We start from the raw sequence: 15,467 nt of genomic DNA, 5'->3' as shown, positions 1-15,467 counted from the left end.
GGGGGGGGGCATTCTCTTAAATTGAAAGATTCATTTTATTTAAGAACAAAGTATACGTATGTTTTTGTTTATAAATGAACTGTATAGAATGAGCACTCATAAAGTTTTTTTTAAATTTCAGGTAAACAATTCCGAGTGCTGTTCCTAAGCACTGTGCGGACGCGGCATACCTGCAAGCGCAAACAAACAGCCATTAAAAGGAAAGAGCAGCTGGTGGAGGACTCTACTGAGGATCTGGACTACGGTTTTCTGTCCAACTACAAGTTGCTCAACACAGCCATCACTAGAGCTCAGTCACTGGTTGCGGTCGTGGGTGACCCAATTGCACTGTGCTCCGTTGGACGTTGCAGGTAAGTTACTAGTATAGAGAGTGGTAGATTTGTGCAAATTGAGTGAGTTTATATTTTTGTAATCCCGTTTCTAACAAAATTCTACTGGGCATGCAATAAAATGAGAGAAAAAAAAACCTGAAAATAAATATGGATAGTAAAGTGAAGAAAACGGAAGTAGGAGGGAATTTATAATGATCATCGTGGTGGTAGGGTGCGGTAGTTGGGCAGTCTAATACTGCAAATTAAACTCTCGCCATTCATAGCTTAGCACCATCCAATCAGCTTTGAGGAGGAACGGACTAAATGTCTCACAAAAACTACGTGTTTACAGACTAAATATTAGCTGTAAACATTAGCTAAAGAGCGGCTAACAAAAATAGCATAACAAGGGAACTGATGACGATTGGGTTGTACTCTGTACAGTCTAATGCAACGAATGAGTCACTATCCAAATAATACGAGTCAATGTAATTTTCCTTGCACATAGCTTAGTGCCAGCTCCTTGACTTTATGGACGAACAGACAATGTTTTACAGAAACTACTTGTTTACGGATTAAAACTGTTGAAAGTTAGATCTGCAGTTTTAGCTTTGCAAGCATTATCCAAACTCTGTCTAGCGGCTAGAAAAATTGAAATCAGAGGGACACACAAACATTTTTTGGTTAAAAACTAGACAGAACTCCCCCCCCCACTGAAAGCCAGCTTCACATGGCTCGCCTCACCTTCAATGCGACTTCCTCAAAAGAAAAATGTTATCTCATAAGCCTTATTTCGGTTGCATTTTGGTCAATGATGTTTAAAAAAAAATTCTGTGCCGAAAATTTGGTGCATCCCAAATTATAAGTACAGTTTAGACCTGATATTTATGTGATATTACTTCTCGCTTCCAATCGACCACGAATTATACTTTCTCCTGTTTTTTGTTCTCAGAAAATTTTGGGAGCATTTCATTACCATCTGTCATGAGAACTCAAGTCTCCACGGCATCACTTTTGAAATAATAAAGTGCCAACTGGAGGCCCTGGAGCTAAAGAAGACCTATGTTCTCAACCCTCTGGCCCCGGAATTTATCCCACGTGCCCTCAGGCCCCTGCAAGGGCACCCGACTTCACAGGCGCTACACCCCCACCACCATCCTCATCCTCAGCATGTGCAGGCAACATCCACAAAGCAAGCACAGCAGCAGTCACCCCCTAAGGTAAGCTGCGGGCGAGGTCTGTTTGCTTGCAATAGGAATTATGATGTTCTCCATCTTGCGACCAATCATAGAGTAGACTCTTGGTTGAATTTTGTGGAGTCTCTGTTATCAGTTTTAATGATCCTTTATCTTGCAGGCCAAACATGCAAACCATACTGAACACCTGCCACCTGAAGGATATGGTGAGTAATCCCAGTCTTCTATATTCCAGAGCAGTGTTTTTCAACCTTTTTTGAGCCACGGCATGTTTTTTACATTGGAAAAATTTTGCGGCACACCACTTACCAAAAATGTTATAAAATGACACTGAACAGGATGTTTAATTACAATATAATTCATAATGCCCCCAGTTTTTACAGCACAGACACTTGACTATGACATATTTGCAGAAAATGATTCGTAAATGTTTTGTAAAATTTTAAATTTGAAAAAGTGACATTGGCGGGACAGTGGTTGAAAATCACTGTTCCAGAGAACCTTGACCAAAACATTTGATGTGTGTTGCCAACTCATTTTAAAAAATACACGATTTCTACTAAATTTGCTGGAATGTGTCCTCATCATTGTCCGAGATGCTCGGATCTCATTAACTAAATAATCAGTTTACATCACTCACAATAGGAAAAGATTCTCAGACCAGTGTTTCTCAACCTTTTTTGAGCCAAGGCACAAAGTTTTTGATTTCAAAATCTTGTTTGTCCAACATGTTAGAAAGTTAATTGCCAGCACTTGTTGAATTTAATTATCATGTTGCCAAAACAGACTGTATAAAGTTTGACTTTTCATTTTTGGTCCTTGGGGCCCAGAAGGTAAAATAGGTTATTAACTTTGGTTTATAGTTTTGCTGTACTTCGTAATTAGACTATATTTTTACTATTTTATTTCATACATTTAATTTATATTTTCAAGAAAATTAACAAAAATATTTCCTGAAATGAGCAAATATTATCGACTAGTACAACGAATTACTTATACTAGGCTTTGTTTTTTGTTCTTTTTTTCTTTTTTAGTCATAATAATGTACGAAAGTTTTATTTGATTGAAATATATTTTGCAGCTTAAACTGCTTCTTCAGACAAAATTTGTTATTACAATTATTTGTACTACCTCATGAGCAGATTAAAACATAAATAATATAGAAAATAGTAATGTGCTACTACTTATTGTCTCACGGCACACTCCTTGGAAAAACACTATTTAAGACAATCCCACCTAACCTGTAAATAAACTATGAACCCCCGTTAGCACAAAAGCAGTTGAAACCGTTAGAAGGTTTATTCCCAAGGTGTCTTCTCTTATTGCAGTTCAACCCAATCCAGCTGTTCTAATGGGAAACCCAATCCAAGCTTTTACACCGCCCATGGGTGCCGCCCCAGCCGGCTTAGGCAAGTCACCAAGTCCCGTTCAAAGAATCGATCCTCACACCGGAGCCAGCATCCTTTATGTTCCCGCAGTCTATGGTGGAAACATGGTTATGCCAATGCCCCTTCCAGTAAGTGGTTTTCTTGGTTAGATAATCTAAGTGAAAATCAGCTTAGTTATTGTTTTTCCTCTTTAGTTACCTTGGCCCGGTTACCAGAACCGCTTTGCCGTCGACCCACGCATCATGAGCCACCAAGCGGCCATGGCCTACAACTTCAACCTTTTGCAAGCCCAGAATCGAGGCTCCCCGATTCCTTGCGGCGGCGTGGTGCACCCCTCACCCCTCGGAGTGGGCCAACCGAGTCCTGACACGGATATGCAATTGGATGCAGTCAGAAATGGCATGCTTTAGTTTTTTTATATCACAATAACTTATTGAAATAATGTTGTGTTTTTTATTGCTCGTAACAACGTTGTTGTTGACTGCTTTCTAGGTAAATTAGAAGGATGCCCCAAGCCAGAGCAGACACCTGAGAGGAAAAACACGGAAATGAAAGATAAACAGGTACAGTGTAGCTCCATAAGTCACCACAAGGGCAGTGTTTGAAATGCAATTCACATAGAAAGGCTGGCTGCATGATTTGATTTTATTGAATTTGCAACACAGTAGAAATGAATTGATTGATTTTTTTATTTTTATTTTTAAAGTTAGTTGAATGGAAATGTATGTAAGCCTGGAAGACTTGGGTTTTCCCTTGTGTAAAACCAATGTTGTCTTAATGTGATAGAGGACAAGCACGAGTTGCACATTTTTTAATTTTCTCATTCTGATTTTTTTTTAGTTTTTCTTGCCCTCGTGTAGGTTTCAGATCAGGGGATGTTGTAATGGTGGTTTTTGCAGCTCTTTGAGACTTTCTGTCAAGTCATATTTGCACAAGCATTAATCACAAAGTTAGTTCTCTAATAGAAATATGAAGCATTTACACCAAGACTAATCAATACTGAAAGCATTCTCACTCTGGTTTTGTGAAAACTGGATGGTTTTATATGTGATGAGATAGTTTGCCCTAGAATAAAAAAATGAAAGCATTTACACCCAGGGTAATAATTGACAAAATAAATCATTCTAACATGTGAGTCAGCAACCTGCGGCTCCCTGGAGCTGTTTCAAAAATATTTAAAATGGTGAAAAATAGTGTGAATTATGTGTATCTTTGGTCGTTTTGTGGTTTTCTGTGCGACAAATATGACACAACATTCTTCACAATTTACAAAGCTTTAAAAAGCATTCAGAGTAAATATTATGGGACTCACTTTTAAGTATGGAACCCCTTTTCGTTTTAAAATAAAAATAGGTCTATTCAAGTTTTCACATTTTTTTGCAGCTCCAGGCATATTTGTGTTTTTGTTTTCTTAATTCATTATAGCTCTTTCACCGTTTTGGGTTGCTGACCCCCTGCTCTAACTTTTTTTCCCCAGGCTGATTTCGACACAAATAGAAGTCTGGAACCCCAAGCCGATGGAATGGCGGCTTTCCCAAATGCGCTCCTTCACCGCAAAGAAGCCTCTGCAGCTCAAAGAGCGCTCAATTATCATCTAGCACCCCCCAATCCCGCCTTCCCCACGCATCCTGCAGGTGCAAGAGCCCTCCCTCAACAGGTTCCGGTCCCCAGGCTTCCATACCGGGTCAACCAGTCTCAACATCCAGCGATGGTCCAGCAGAGTCAGCTCAGCCCTGCCTTCCCTAGCGGCGCTCACAACGCGTCCTTCTTTAGTGGCAATATCGCACCACATAGGCCCATCCAGTCTCCCACTTTAGAGGCACCAGACTCCGGTAGTGTGGAAGAAATGAGTGGTTCTATAAGGACTCCCATGGCCCATCTCGGAGGTCACCACCCAAGTCTATCACAACACAACAACAGAGTCGGAAATTTTGGGGAGGAAGGCCAAGATGCCGTGCACGCTGATGGACTTGGTATGTTATCTTGAATGTACAGTAGACCCCCAGGTCACGACTTGAACCCATTCTTTGGTGGGGATTGCAAAGTGAAATTACCTTATACAGGGAGTGCAGAATTATTAGGCAAGTTGTATTTTTGAGGATTAATTTTATTATTGAACAACAACCATGTTCTTAATGAACCCAAAAGTCTCATTAATATCAAAGCTGAATATTTTGGAAGTTGGAGTGGGGCTTTTTTAATTTTAGCTATTTTAGGAGGATATCTGTGTGTGCAGGTGACTATTACTGTGCATAATTATTAGGCAACTTAACAAAAAACAAATGTATACCCATTTCAATTATTTATTTTCATCAGGGAAACCAATATAACAGCTCAACATTCACAAATATACATTTCTGACATTCAAAAACAAAACAAAAACAAATCAGTGACCAATATAGCCACCTTTCTTTGCAAGGACACTCAAAAGCCTGCCATCCATGGATTCTGTCAGTGCTTTGATCTGTTCACGATCAACATTGCGTGCAGCAGCAACCACAGCCTCCCAGACACTGTTCAGAGAGGTGTACTGTTTTCCCTCCTTGTAAATCTCACATTTGATGAGGGACCACAGGTTCTCTATGGGGTTCAGATCAGGTGAACAAGGAGGCCATGTCATCAGTTTTTCTTCTTTTAGACCCTTTCTTGCCAGCCACGCTGTGGAGTACTTGGATGCGTGTGATGGAGCGTTGTCCTGCATGAAAATCATGTTTTTCTTGAAGGATGCGGACTTCTTCCTGTACCACTGCTTGAAGAAGGTGTCTTCCAGAAACTGGCAGTAGGACTGGGAGTTGAGCTTGAGTCCATCCTCAACCCGAAAAGGCCCCACAAGCTCATCTTTGATGATACCAGCCCATACCAGTACCCCACCTCCACCTTGCTGGCGTCTGAGGCGGACTGGAGCTCTCTGCCCTTTACCGATCCAGCCACGGGCCCATCCATCTGGCCCATCAAGACTCACTCTCATTTCATCAGTCCATAAAACCTTAGAAAAATCCGTCTTGAGATTTTTCTTGGCCCAGTCTTGACGTTTCAGCTTGTGTGTCTTGTTCAGTGGTGGTCGTTTTTCAGCCTTTCTTACCTTGGCCATGTCTCTGAGTATTGCACACCTTGTGCTTTTGGGCACTCCAGTGATGTTGCAGCTCTGAAATATGGCAAAACTGGTGGCAAGTGGCATCTTGGCAGCTGTACGCTTGACTTTTCTCAGTTCACGGGCAGTTATTTTGCGCCTTGGTTTTTCTACACGCTTCTTGCGACCCTGTTGACTATTTTGAATGTAACGCTTGATTGTTCGATGATCACGCTTCAGAAGCTTGGCAATTTTAAGAGTGCTGCATCCCTCTGCAAGATATCTCACTATTTTTGACTTTTCAGAGCCTGTCAAGTCCCTCTTCTGACCCGTTTTGCCAAAGGAAAGGAAGTTGCCTAATAATTATGCACACCTGATATAGGGTGTTGATGTCATTAGACCACACCCCTTCTCATTACAGAGATGCACATCACCTGATATGCTTAATTGGTAGTAGGCTTTCGGGCCTATACAGCTTGGAGTAAGACAACATGCATAAAGAGGATGATGTGGTCAAAATACTCATTTGCCTAATAATTCTGCACTCCCTGTAGAGGAGAATAAAAACTATGGTAATTATCTAATGCCTTCTGAAGACCCTGTCCTCTCGAAAAAAACAGAAAAGTAACCAAATAAAATATAGTGAAGACATTTCATCTGTAATATACATGCATATGATTAAATAACATTATGAATACATATTCAGGTAAAAGAAAATTAAACTTGATTTACTTTTGGTGTAACGTAATGAACTGGTACAGTGGAGTAGCAGGTGGATGCAGTGGAGGAGACAGTGGATTATAATTTAAACTGATTTTAAGATTTACTTGCAAGGCTAGTCATGCCTTTAGTAGATATCCTTGCTTTAATCGCTTCCTTATTTCTACAAATCACCTTGTTCGTCGATCGCTTATGGCCATGCAACTTAATGATGGTAGCTATTCATGTGCTTTCTTCATATATATCTCAAGTTTCGTTTGTATAGTTATCATGTTTTCGCTTCTCATAATAGCATCACTGCAACCTTGGACACATGGTGAATAAGTACTGTACAAAGCACATAAGAATCCGAATTGGATAAAGAGAAAGCCATAGTAGGAGGGAATTCAGCCAATCTCCATTTTCATGATGTCCTGACGCATACCAATTGACCCATAGCAGAGAGGCATTTTAGAGATATAACACGTCAGGCGCACGATCACCAAAGGTTTTTGGCAAAAAGTCTGCAAACTGGCTGAAAAGAATCTTGTTTAGCATCGTAAAACGTAAAAATGCCATATCCTGTGGGTCTACTGTATCTATTTCCATTAGTCATATGCAACATCACAAAAAGAGATATTAACATTCTTGTTTTGTTTTTTTTTAAGATCTCCGGAGGCCATTAGCTCTCGAGGTCCTAAACCAGCAGCAGCAACATCAAGCCGCCAGGCTAGGCCAGTGGAACGAAGCCCCCGGGCCTTTCCTCCCGGGGGGAATGGCCTTTCCCGTGCCCCAGCCAATTCCTCACCTCGCTCAGCCTGGCATGACTCGCTACTCCCATCCGTTGCATCGCGCAGCTGGCTGGGGCCTCGGTGCCAACATGGAGGAGGAAACCAACTCTGTTGCTGCCGCCGGGCAACCTTTCAATAGGTTGGAGTACTGTGCATTTTAGAACAGTGGTTTTCAACCCTATTACTTATGTACGCCCTATAAAATGTTTTTTTGCCAAGTAAACCCTCTACCGCAACCCCGCCCCCAACCTCAGCCAAGTCACCAACCACCGCAAAGCTGGTTTCAAATTTTTTGGGGGAAAAAAAGATGAAATATAAACTCAACTCCACCTGTATTAGTAACTTCAATCCTAAAAAAAAAAACTGTAAATTATTTTATATATACCATGAAAAACAAATGTCAAATTTGTCCTATTGGCAGAATGTTATTTTTCCTACCAGTAATTTAAAAGAGTAACCTGCTTTTACAGTAAACTATTAGAAAAAAAATACTTAAATGGGGTCAAAGATCACTAAATTGTTTTTGGTTTATTTTTTGAAGTTTGGTTCATTTAATGTGGCGGCCCGGCGGATGTGTGGTTAATACGCAGCCCCACTGTGCAGAGGTTCAGGGTTCAAGTCCAGCTGCGGCAGCCTCCCCATGTGGAGTTCGCATGGTTCTCCCCGTGCCTGCGTGGGTTTCCTCCGGGCACACCGGCTTTCTCCCACATTTCCAAAAACATGCATGTCAGGTTAATTGGCCGGTCCAAATTGTCCCTAGGTATGAATGAGCGAGTGAGTTGTCTGTCCTCGTGTGCCCTGCGACTGGCTGGCGACCAGTTCAGGGTGTCCCCTGCCCACTGCCTGTGGATAGCTGGGATGGGCTCCAGCACCCCCGCAACCCTACTGAGGATAAGCGGTGAAGATAATGGATAGACATTTAATGTACAGTGCCGTGAAAAAGATTTCTGTGTTTTTTGCCAATTTATCACTTAATTCAGTGCCAAAACGTATTTTCGCATCATTTCAGTTTTTGAGGGGCATGTGTATTTTTCCAAACCCAGATAAGTTTTTTATTTGATGAAAGATTAAAATTAATCAATGAATTTTTGTATTTATAATTTAGTTTCTAGGTAATTTTGCAAAATGTTTTTAGGGGTCTTGGAAAATTTGTCTAATATCTCAGGGGGGAAAAAAATCCCATCTTTTTGATTCCTGTATTTTTTTTAACATCATTTCTGTCGTTTGTTTTTGTTTTTAATTCCTGAACAATATTTTACCAATCTTAATATTGGATAAGAATTATTCTTTTTTTTTTTTTCCCAGTCAAAATGTTGTTTTTTATTTTGTGCACAGTTGATAATGTAATAGTTTTTTTATTACAAAGAAAATCATTTCATTAAATCCTTTTTTGTTTACAATAGCGGCAATAGAAAGTAATATGAAATGTAGTTTATTTATCCCTCGAGGTTAGAAATAATTTTATTGACACTCGAGGTATTTTGACCATTGAATGTCCACACCTTTGTTGTGTTACAACTTTGTCATTTCTGATATTTTCTTCCAACCACTCAGTATGGGGAGGGGGACCTTAGCCATGCGTACAAATATGTTTTTTATGCCCTCTGTAGTGTTTTGGATGCGTTTTCTTTGATAACATTAAAAAGACAAAATATGTTTAAAAAAAAAAAAACATAGGTTAAAGCCCTTCTTTTTTTTTTCTTGATGTCAAGATTTAATGTGTTGTGTTTTTGCTCACCAGATACACAGGCCTTCTGAGGGAGATCCCCCAACAGGAGCTGCCTGAAACCAGGGAAGCAAGTGAAATTCAACCCCCGCCTCAATCCCGCCTTCTCCAATATCGCCAGTCCCGTGCCTCGGCTGACCTCTCGTCGTCTTTAGCTTCCGCGTCAAACCACGCCGGCCCATTTCCCGCTTTGTCTCACGAAAGCGGACGCGATCAGCTCAACAACAACATTCTGCAGCAGCACCCTGCCGGCAATCCGCTTTACAACAACGCTTGCTACCCACACCCGACGCCAGCCCATCCGGCGAGCCCCCCTCCTTCTCAAGTCAAATACCTTTTACAGGAGGCACAGTGGTCGCACGGCGGCGGCCCGTCCGCCAGCCCGCCACAGCAGAGCCAGCTTCTGGGCAACCAGGCCCACGGCCTTCCATACGGACTTCCCCTGATGGCGCCGCCCGGCAGGCAAGAGCAAGTCCATTTGATGCAGCTACACCACCATCAGCAGCAACAGCAGCAGCAACAACAACACCATCATCATAATCATCAACAGCAGCAGCAGCAGCAAGCTCAACTCAGTCAAGGGCAAGACCAGGAGTCCTACCAATCATTGTCACCAAGAACATCTGCAACCACTGCCCTGCACAGTGTAGATGAGGTAAAGCATGGATTTTGTGTTTATTTTTTTCGAACTCAAAGATGCATACTTGAAGAGTTTTTGTTCTGAGCGGGCTGCCTACCAAAATACAGTCCCCTAGGATATGACATTGATCCACTCTGATGTGCGGGGATAAAATTGTCATTTGTTGGTGTATAGAAACCTAGGATAATTAGCTAAAGAATTCCAAACCCCTAGGACCCCAGGTAAAAACATCAAATTTGTATAAACACTGAGATTAAATAACATGAACAAATATACATGAAAAGGAAAATTACATGGCATACCAAGATTTCCTTGATTTAAACGCCCCATTATTTTCGAATAAGTCCCGATCGTCAATTGGTTACGGCACTTAGCGAAAGTATCAATTCGTGTGCCTTCTTCATACTTTTTGAAAATCGTAGACTCGATGGTTATCATGTTTATGATTCGCCCTTTAACATTACTGCATGTCTTGGGACCCATAGCTAGACAAATTAGTTTGTTACGCGACATTCTTATCTGAAGGAAGAGAAAGGGAGCCAATAGCATAAAGGCATCTTCGTAAAGCAATGACCCAAACCAGCATCTTATATGACTTCGACCAATAGCAGATTTGCATCATAGAGATGTCACCCTTCATACGAACAAACACCGCAAAGTTTGGGCTCTCAAAATCATTTGGTGGAGAAAATGCCGGATTAAATGGCAGAAAAAACATTTTTTTCCACTTCGTAACGTAAAAACATTGGAAGGTGGGGATGCCAAAACTCGCGGGTCTACTCTGTCAAATTTATTTTCGCATTATTTTCTTAAATAATAAAACTAATCAATGTATGCAACTTTTGCACAAGAAAAAGTTTTCAATTTTTATTTAAAAGCGTGTTTTTTTTCCCACAAATTTTCTAATAGTTGTATGGTTTTTTTTTCTCATATTTTTAGAAAAATCTTTGTACCACATCCAGATCGGTTAATAACCTAAAAACAAAATCCTCTAATGTTTGTTATTTCTGATAAAAGGCCGTTCATATTCATTTGTGAAGTAATAATGCATGAATGGTAAACGGTCTGCATTTATATAGCGCTTTTCAAGTCAATGAAGACCTCCCTAAGCGCTTTACAATGTGCTTCACACTTACCCATTCACACACACACTCGCACACCAATGGCAGCCATGCAAGGCGCCTATCTGCATATGAACATGAAAGGACAATTATTTCTAATTATCTTTGAGGATGTTCCACTATTTGTGGAAAGTTGCATGATGTTCACTGGAACTGTATGCATATGGATGATGTCTCAATTTATTTTTTACTTTCACCAGGGTTCATTCAATGGCCCGATGATATTTGGAAAACTAATTTGATCGCATTAAACACTGATTTATCACATCTGGCTCCTTGCTGACTTGATGTTCCAGAACAAACCAAGCCCATTTAAAACTTATGTCAGAATAGATTAGCATCTTTGGATCTGTAATAATCATTCTTGAATTAGAACAGTCACAATCAAGTTATCTTTTATCACTTTTCCAGTATGAACCTCGAGGTCCAGGCCGGCCCCTCTACCAGCGCCGAATTTCCTCCAGCTACCCAGATCCACCCGCTCTCACCAATAGCCACAATTCCATGTCCCAGCAGCCCCATCCCTGTGCCGGAGACCGGAATCAGGACCACCCTCATTCACACCTGCAGCAGCCACACCCTCCCTACGGCTACCCTACACATGAGCTCTGGCCCAGTAACGGTGGAGGCCCGGGTCCCTTCCAGAACATTCCTTGTAATGGAGGCGGGACCCTCGCTCATCATCGAGAACTCTTAGGTGAGAGACGATCATTCAGAACTGACTAAACGTGTTGTTTTGATTTAGGATGTTCAATAGCGTGTTAGACTGATACAGATAAAGAAGTGCTGAGTCATTTTTACATCCTATTTTCGCCCAAAACAAAGACCAACATTTGGAAATCCTGCAAATTTCATAAACATCAAAAGTCTAATTGTCATGTTCCTATATATTTATTTTGCAGAACACACATTATTTGTCAATTCCTAGATTTTTGTCATAACTTTTGTCGTAGTTGCCTTAAAGCTCATTTTGGATTTTAATAGAAATCTTCTGTATAAAATCAAATGTCCCTTGGGCTTTAAAGTGCTATATCAAATCGAACAGTATCTACATACTATGCAACTCACACACAAGACCTTCGTGAAAATATGACTAGGCACAGAAAAACCATGTGGGGTGTATACCATGGCCTCCCTTAGTTGACATTGACAGGAATGAAGGCACACAGCCAAGCACCGTCTGTTCCAGAGACTAAGAACGACCACGGTAACCCAAGTGAAATGGATTTTATGTCTATAGCTGTCGATGGCAGTTCAAGTAAAATGCTTCTTTGGCATTTAGCAGCCAAAGAAATACAGATCTCTGATGTTTATAGCTGTCAATGGTAACCAAGCTAGACTGGATCTTTAACCCCTTTAGATGTCAATGACAGCCTTAGTAGAATCAATCTTTGGTCTCAATAGTTGTCTATGGAAGCCTAAGTGTGTATCAGTCTATGGCAGTTTAGGTAAAATTAATCTTTAACACTGTAGCAATCTATGTTAGCCTGGCTCAGATATGTCTTCTATTTCTGTAGTAATTTGTGTTCACCGACCTAAAATACATATTTGACTTCTATATCTGTCTGATAGCCTAGCTAAAATGCACGTTTTATTTTATTTTATTCATTTGTTAGCCTAGCTAAATATATCTTTGATGTCTTCAGCCGTCCATGGCAGCCCAAGTAAAATGGATCTTTGACATCTGTAGCCATCTATGTTACCCCAGCTAAAATGGATCTTCTATGTCTGTAGTCATTTATGTTAACCTGGATCAAATTAATATATTATTATTATTATTATTTGACGTCTATAGCCGCCTGTTAGCCTAGCTAAAATGCTAGCTACCTTATTTCTACAGTAATTTATGTTAGCGTGTCTAAAGCTATCAATGGCAGCTTAAGTAAAATGGAACTTTCACGTGTATGTTAGCCTAATTAAAAGGTATCTTAGCGTCTATATTTCAGTGTTTCCTTATTTGGGGGTACCACACTGGTCGGTCGTGGTTCAATGTCTGCTGCCAGCCCCATCAGTGTGGATAAGCCTTCCTCAGGTCCCTTTTTTATACTTGCCATAATCATATTTTATCTCTATTTATTTTTATTGTATTTTAACCATTGCGCGTGTCTGTGTATCATGTGTTTTGGGTTGTCGGTCGGGGAGGGGAGCGGGGCTTTCAATGTCATATTGTATGCTGAATGCTTTTGATACAGCTGTCTATAGCAGCCTAAGTAAAATTGATCTTTGACATATAGAGCCCTCTGTGGCAGCCCTTGATAAAATGGATACGTTTCTTAGCCTAACTGGAAGAGATCTTCTATTTCTGTTGTCATGTATTGATATTTGACGTCTATGGCAGCAAACGAGTCAAGTGCAACATCTCAAAACCTTGACATTTTTATTTGCGATCGACAGCTTCCAAGGCCCTTCGTCAGATGGAGGAGCAGGTGAAGGCGGAGCCCCCGGCACCTCAGCAGACACCCCCCCATCCCCTCAACACCCTCCAGCACCTCGGACAGTTCCCGCCCCTCATGCCCAACAATAAGCCGCAGCACCCAGGGCCACCGCAACCGGCTCCCGCCGAGCCCGTCCAGGCGGCGGCCAATCCTAGCAAAGCCCCCACCATGTCCTACGCTAGCGCCCTGCGAGCACCCCCTAAACCCCGAGCCATTCGCCCCGAGCAGGCCAAAAAGAACAGCGACCCGCTCTCACTCTTGCAGGAGCTCAGTATCGGCAGTTCGGACGGTAGCAACGGCTACTATTCCTACTTCAAATGAGCCCCACTCCATATTATTATGTACACACTCGAATATATTAAAAAACGAAAAACAAAACAAAAAAAAAAAGAAAAATTGTGTTCATGTAAATACAGCAAAAAAAATATTGTGCAGAGTTCATTTTAAAACATTTATATCCGTAGGTTTGTTTTTTGCAACTTGTTCCATTTTAAACCTTAGTGCAAACGTTTCTATCGGTAGCTTTGTTTTTGTTTTTTTAAAATCCTTTTTATTTGTAACCGTTTTTCCCGTTTTCACATATCCGTGAAGAAAAACACGTATGTATAACGAATGCGTCGCCGGTATATATACATACTCATTATGTATATATGAACATATATACTTATATTATCAACGATTTATATGTACGTAATTCTAAGGAAAAAAAAATAAGTATTACGAAATTTAATGAGAGTTCGGTTGGCCACTTAGTTTGTTTTCTTTCTCTGGTGTCGGCGTTTATGTCAAAAAGAATTCTTTACCTTTGTGGTTATAAAAGCTAGGTGGTCAGCTGACACCGAAATCATTGTGGAAAAGTTTATAGACGTAGTTAGAGCGTTTCCTCGCTTCTGTACATTCAATAAATGACTGAATTGTATGCCACAGACATGTCCTTTAAATTATTGTAAATTCTTTGGAAATGAATCAGAATATCTCACCTTGCTCCACAACACGGTCATAAAGTTACCAACGGTTTTGAATTGAAACCCATTGACGTTTTTCCCTGTCAATGGTAGCCATTCGAGATTTTCTCTTTAAAATTTCAGATTTAAATATTACTTGCATGTTTTTTTTTGTTTGGTCAAAATACATTTAACTCTTGGGAAAAAGACATCAAAGAAATGAAAAAAGACTTCTCAGAAGGTAAAACTGAGTGGACGATGTCAATATCTGGGATTTTCTATTGAAAAACTGATATGTACATTTTTTTCATGTTTTTTTTTAAGTTGTCCAAAATACAGTACACATTTGTGTAACCCAATTACATTTATACCCGTAAATGGAAGCCAAAAAGTGTAAGATTTCTCAGCAGGGAAAACCTAATAGGTGAAGTCGTCATTTGGTATTTTCTCATGAAAAATTGCGCTTTTAATGTTTCCAACATGTTTTTTAGGTTATCTGAAATCCGTTGTGGATTTATATAAGTACCTCTTTGGCTGTGATTATTAGGGGGAAAACGTCAAATGTAAAAGGTTTCTCAGCAAGCAATTGTTGATATCATTTGGGATTTTATCTTAAAAAAATCAACATTTAAATGTTTCATGTTTTTTTAAGTGATCTAAATTACAGTGCGATTCATATAATTCATTCAGGTCTTCTCTCGCCAATAGCAGCCAAAGACATGTAAGATTTCACAGCAGGGAAAGCGTTATTGGGAAGTTCGTCATTTGGAGCATTCTCTTTGAAAACCAAGATCTCAATGATTATTTCATGTTTTGTTAAGTCAACCAAAATAAGCAGTTTCTTACCTGGTAAAACTAAATGTGTGACCTTATCATTTGTTTTGTTTTTTAATCATCGAGATGTAAATGTTTCATGTTTTTATTTTTTAAAACAATTTCTCAGCATGTAAATCAATGGACGAGGTCCTCATGTGGGATAGATGAAAATTTTCCTCATGTTTTTTTAAGTATGTGAAGTACAGTTCAGATTCATGGAACACATTGGCTGCGATTGACCTCAAAAGACATCAAAGAAATGGAAACTTCTCATCAGGAAAAGCGGAATTGGTGATGTAATCATTTGGATTTTCTCTTGAAAAATTGCGA

The 15,467-nt window shown here is 40.2% G+C and overlaps 1 protein-coding gene across 2 annotated transcripts in view; it reads left to right on the top strand.

Moving 5' to 3' along the window:
• helz (helicase with zinc finger) overlaps nt 1-14,301 on the top strand; it is a 35,998-nt gene extending 21,697 nt beyond the window's left edge. For both annotated transcript variants that reach the window (XM_088341479.1, XM_088341478.1), the window contains exons 23-33: nt 122-350; nt 1,264-1,531; nt 1,668-1,713; nt 2,836-3,023; nt 3,090-3,294; nt 3,388-3,458; nt 4,373-4,868; nt 7,333-7,594; nt 9,197-9,836; nt 11,354-11,639; nt 13,337-14,301. In XM_088341479.1, the coding sequence (XP_088197605.1) occupies nt 122-350; nt 1,264-1,531; nt 1,668-1,713; nt 2,836-3,023; nt 3,090-3,294; nt 3,388-3,458; nt 4,373-4,868; nt 7,333-7,594; nt 9,197-9,836; nt 11,354-11,639; nt 13,337-13,698 (3,053 nt within the window). In that variant the 3' untranslated portion in view covers nt 13,699-14,301. The remainder of the gene's footprint in view (nt 1-121; nt 351-1,263; nt 1,532-1,667; nt 1,714-2,835; nt 3,024-3,089; nt 3,295-3,387; nt 3,459-4,372; nt 4,869-7,332; nt 7,595-9,196; nt 9,837-11,353; nt 11,640-13,336) is intronic.
• Nucleotides 14,302-15,467: the final 1,166 nt, after the last annotated feature.

This window comes from Urocampus carinirostris, chromosome 8 (genome assembly GCF_059441175.1).
Source record: "Urocampus carinirostris isolate Australia breed hairy pipefish chromosome 8, RoL_Ucar_1.0, whole genome shotgun sequence".
NCBI classification, from domain to species: domain Eukaryota; kingdom Metazoa; phylum Chordata; class Actinopteri; order Syngnathiformes; family Syngnathidae; genus Urocampus; species Urocampus carinirostris.
The sequence above is the reverse complement of the archived record's forward strand: the minus strand, read 5'-3'. Positions and strand labels throughout refer to the sequence as shown.